A 4,982-nucleotide genomic window follows, 5' to 3' on the forward strand; every position below is an offset into this window, starting at 1 on the left:
AGAAGAAAAAAAAATGTGACAGAACGCATTTCTTAGGAATATAAAAGAAACATAGATAGACAACTGCAGAATAAAATGAGTGTACAGTATAAGCAACGCTATCTATATACAGGCTGTCTTTCAAAATATTTGTTTTATTTGTTGGCTATTCTTAGTATTTTCAGTTTATTTTCAGTGTATCTTTTTTCCTAAACGAATCTTAAAAGGTGAGAACATTTTTAATAGTTTATGCCTTAAGCAATTTTGGACATAACGTTTCTATTATGAAGTTGTGATAGTATTGATCATAAGAGAGTAATAATATTTATGTTAGATGCTCATGAAAGTGGAATTTTTGTTTAAATAACGAGTAAAATTTATAATTAATTAGATTTCAATTAATTATTGAAATTGTGAAATATTTAGCTGGTAATATTAATTATTCCTTATTTTTATGTCTTATTATGAATATAATAACTTGAACAATAAAAGTATACACTGATTACTTAATTTATTTAAAAACTGATATAACATTTTCTCCAAATGTTCATTGATCATACCTATACATCTCGGCTGAATATCGTTTTTAAAAACACTTATTAATTGAGAAATACAATATATAAGTAATTCATATTTATTTAATATATTTATTTATGTTCCATAAATTTTGCATACAAAGATCTTATAATTTCAAATTCAACTTATTTGTGAATATTATAAATTACTGTAAGAAATATATCATCATTTAATTTCTACCAGTTTCTACTGGTGTAATGAATATAGATGGCAGAGTTATGCCATTTGAAGAAGGTTATTTTATTATATGAATTCAAGTTGGATAAATGAAGTGGGCGCAGCCATTACAGGAAATCTTAATCATTTTTGAACTAACATTTGTTTCAAATGCCGTTTATTTTATCAATTTTTTTGAAGCTTTCAACCATAGCGGTAGCAAACGCTGGGTTGTTGTATCCTTTGGAAGATAAGGCCAATAAGGAGAAGATGGCGGAAACAGAAGAGTTAGAGGTAAGTAAAGTATTAAACAGTGAAAAGTTGTTCCAACACATTGGAATACAAGTCAATGATCTGCAACGCTGGGCCACTCATGTTGCCCTCTTGTAGTTTCAATTATTACTTTGATTGCATATTTTGTATACTCACACGAAGTATTGTAGAATAAAAAAATTAGTTTTTAGTTGCGCGCTATATTCGTAATATTGTAATTATTGTACAAATATGGTAGAATCAATTATTATTGACGGAAGGTAATTGTAAGTAATGGAAGTTAAATATTGAATATATTTTTGTTCATTACTGACAGCTAACCCAAAATTTCCACTTTCCAGAATGTCGTTTCATTACAATCTATATATAGATTTATCATAGACCTTAATGATCATATGTTCACTGTTTTATAATACTTTATTCTAATAATATTTGTTTATTAAAATTCAATTGTGTGTATATATATATATATACATATATATATATATACATATATTTGTATGTCGCGTGTTGTGTGTATATATATATAAAGTATAATGTAATATACATATATATATATGTACATATGTGATAGGAATAAGAACTCATAACCCCTTAAATATATTTGGTATTGTAAAAATTAATATACTATTGTAAAACTATGGTATAATATTTTAAATAATAATGTTTTCTTATACATATTTGTTCCTTTTAATTTTCTATACTGTAAAGTTGTATAATAATATAAATAATTAATTTTTTTTCAGTATTTACTTTTTTCCAATAAATGTGATCTTATAATTTATTTAAAACTTAGTTGGAATTATATTATTAAATTATACAATGTCAAGTATGTTGTCTTCTACTTAACTTGAAAATTTTGAGATGTAAACGCATGTACATGATTTGATTTTTATTACAGAATATGGTATTAAGTTTCCGAGTATCTGAGCTTCAGATGCTTTTGGGTTTTGCTGGTAGAAATAAATCCGGCAGAAAAAACGAATTACAAGCAAGAGCATTAGAATTATTACGTCTCAGATCACATCCAGTCCAGCTTAAAATACGAGAATTATACAAGACAATACAGTAAGTAAACATAAATAATATATCTCAATATTAAAATTGATTTTATATTGTTTTAATGATTTAATTATTATTATTAATAATTTTTTAATTTGCCATATATTTTTCATATTATTAAAATATAAAAGCAAACTTTATTAGAGTAAAAATTAAAAGTACTACTAGCAAATAACCCAAATCTTACATTGTATGGTGTGTTTAAGTTTTTTATAATTTAGTGATTTATTCTTTCATAATATGAGAGAGAAATTTATTGACATCAAATTAATAATAATTTATTTTTTAATTAATTATTTTAGTATAACAAATAGTGTACATGCGTTCATATATATTTAATATAAATTAATTTATGATTATTATATACTATAATTGTATATATACTAGAAAATATACAATTCTATTAATTTATATAGAGCTGATCAATTAGCAGCACATCAAATGTATGTTCAAACTGATGGAACTGGAGATACTCAAATTGATCAAAGTATGCATTCTAGAAGTTATTATACAAGGTAAATGCATTAATTGTTTTTCTAGGTAAAATATTTTAAATGTTATTAACGTAATGTACTTACATAAAATGCTTATAGACAAACTATCGGACAACAGCAACAAACACAAAGTTCAGTTTCTTCTGAAAAAGAACTTCCACCCGCACATCAAGCATCTTTACCTAAAAATCCTAGGACTACTCCTGTATATCAGTCTCCAGGTTACACAAGCGTAGCACCACAAGTAAAATACTATTGTATATAGTATATATTGTTTTATAATAATTTGTATTAACTCATTTGAGTTTAATATTTTAGAGAACAAATGCAACATACAATCCATATCCATATGCACCTAAAGTGCTACCAGTACCATTACAGATACCATCAGGACAATATCCTGTTCATCCAGATGTCAAATTGAAAAAATTACCTTTTTTTGATTTATTAGCAGAATTATTGAAGCCATCTAGTTTAATGCCACAAGGATCAGTAAGAGTACAAGAAAATACATTTATGTTTCATTTAACACCACAACAGTCAACTGACATAGCTAGTTCTCGAGATTGTCGTGCAGGAAGCAAAATGGATTACATGGTACAGGTAAATTACTTTATTTCAGACATCCTATATAAATTATTGACATCATATTAACGTCATTTTTTTTATTTTATTTTGGGATATAATATACAGGTACAGATGAGGTTTTGTTTACAAGAAACATCATGCGAACAAGAGGATTACTTTCCACCAAATATTGTTGTAAAAGTTAATGGAAAACTTTGTCAGTTACCTGTAAGTAAAACCCAAATGCGATATTTTTTATTATTAAAACAATATAATTTATCAAAATAACAACTATTTAATTGATGTATATATATATATATATATATAACTAATAATTAGTATTTATTAATAAACTATAATATTATTAAAATATATAATAACTAATAGATCTAATAGTTAATTTTATCTATTTAGAATCCTATACCTACAAATAAACCTGGTGTAGAACCAAAAAGACCCCCAAGACCAGTAAATATTAGTCCTTTAGTTAAATTGTCACCTACTGTAGGAAATCAAATTCATGTTTCTTGGTCATCTGATTATGGTAGACGATATGCAATTGCTGTGTATCTTGTGAGAAAACTTTCGAGTGCAGAATTATTAACAAGGCTAAAAAATAGAGGCGTTAGACATTCTGATTACACCAGAGGTTTAAGTAAGTTAATATATTATGAACGTATTTTCATACTAATATTTTTTCTTTATTGTATATTTTAACTTTTATATTTTTTATAATCTTTAGTAAAAGAAAAACTAAATGAAGATGCAGATAGTGAAATAGCTACTACATCACTCAGAGTATCCTTAGCTTGTCCTTTAGGAAAAATGAGAATGAATACACCATGTCGTGCATCAACATGCTCACATTTGCAGTGTTTTGATGCTTCCTTATTTTTACAAATGAATGAACGAAAACCAACGTGGAATTGTCCAGTGTGCGATAAACCTGCTCTACATGACAATCTTGTTATTGATGGATATTTCCAAGAAGTTTTAAACTCTAAAAAATTATTACCAGATGTTAATGAAATACAATTGCTTCAAGATGGTTCTTGGGAAAATTTAGTGCTAAGAAAAGAGAAAGACAGAGATAAAACCGAAACAAAAGTGGCGACTAACTTACAAGATCGTAAGATAGATGTGGACACAGTAGAACTAGGTAGAATATAACGATAAATTACATGAAAGGCATAATACATCTTATTTCATATATTATTTTTATATATTTATTTAGATGAAAGCAGTCCTACTATACCAGTATTAAAGGAGAAGAAACGTACTGTTGTCATTGATTTGATATCAGACAGTGATGAAGATGATGAAGATTCCATACCAAGTCAAAGTACAAAAAAAAAAACTAGAAGTTCTACTCCTCCAAAAAAATCTCAAACTAGTTCTATAAGCAGTACAAGTGAATCACCAGATTTAATGATAATCGATCTAGAATGATTGTCTTTACAGGAAAAACAATAGAAATTCAATGAGGAATTTCTTTGGTCTGTGATGTGATCATTATCAACTTCACATATAATATGAAAGGAAAAAAAAAAAAAAAAAAAAAAAAAAAATTCAGAACATTGTTTTTAGTATAATTTTAAATATAAAAATATTCATTAATCAGATACATATATTACAGAAATTATTACTTATTTAAGCATTCCTTTACTTTATTCTGTATGTACAATTTATTTCACTATAGAAACTCATTGCTAGATAACTTTATTATCATTTTCATATTTCAAAACTTAAAAGTAAAAAATATAATTTTTCACTATAAATAATGAAAAAAGTTGTATATTGTATGAAAAATAAAGTTATCTTTCGATAAGTAAAGATTTTCTTTAATGGGATATAAAATTCTATTAAAATAATGCG

At 25.9% G+C, this 4,982-nt stretch overlaps 1 protein-coding gene across 6 annotated transcripts; it reads left to right on the forward strand.

Moving 5' to 3' along the window:
* The first annotated feature begins 250 nt into the window (after window positions 1–250).
* On the forward strand, window positions 251–4,896 carry LOC124423759 (E3 SUMO-protein ligase PIAS1). 6 transcript variants are annotated; one of them, XM_046961897.1, is made up of 10 exons: window positions 251–408; window positions 913–1,005; window positions 1,886–2,052; window positions 2,463–2,561; window positions 2,640–2,784; window positions 2,859–3,143; window positions 3,234–3,335; window positions 3,522–3,762; window positions 3,850–4,266; window positions 4,342–4,890. In XM_046961897.1, the coding sequence occupies exons 2-10, from the start codon at window positions 982–984 to the stop codon at window positions 4,554–4,556; spliced, it is 1,695 nt and encodes a 564-aa protein (XP_046817853.1). In that variant the 5' UTR covers window positions 251–408; window positions 913–981; the 3' UTR covers window positions 4,557–4,890. The 6 variants fall into 6 exon arrangements, with proteins under 6 accessions (XP_046817853.1, XP_046817852.1, XP_046817851.1 ...); XM_046961896.1 differs by lacking the exon at window positions 251–408 and having other exon boundaries at window positions 626–1,005; window positions 2,859–3,137; window positions 4,342–4,896; XM_046961895.1 differs by lacking the exon at window positions 251–408 and having other exon boundaries at window positions 630–1,005; window positions 4,342–4,889.
* The last annotated feature ends 86 nt before the right edge of the window (window positions 4,897–4,982 follow it).

The sequence above is a fragment of the Vespa crabro genome, chromosome 4 (genome assembly GCF_910589235.1).
Source record: "Vespa crabro chromosome 4, iyVesCrab1.2, whole genome shotgun sequence".
In the NCBI taxonomy this organism is placed as follows: domain Eukaryota; kingdom Metazoa; phylum Arthropoda; class Insecta; order Hymenoptera; family Vespidae; genus Vespa; species Vespa crabro.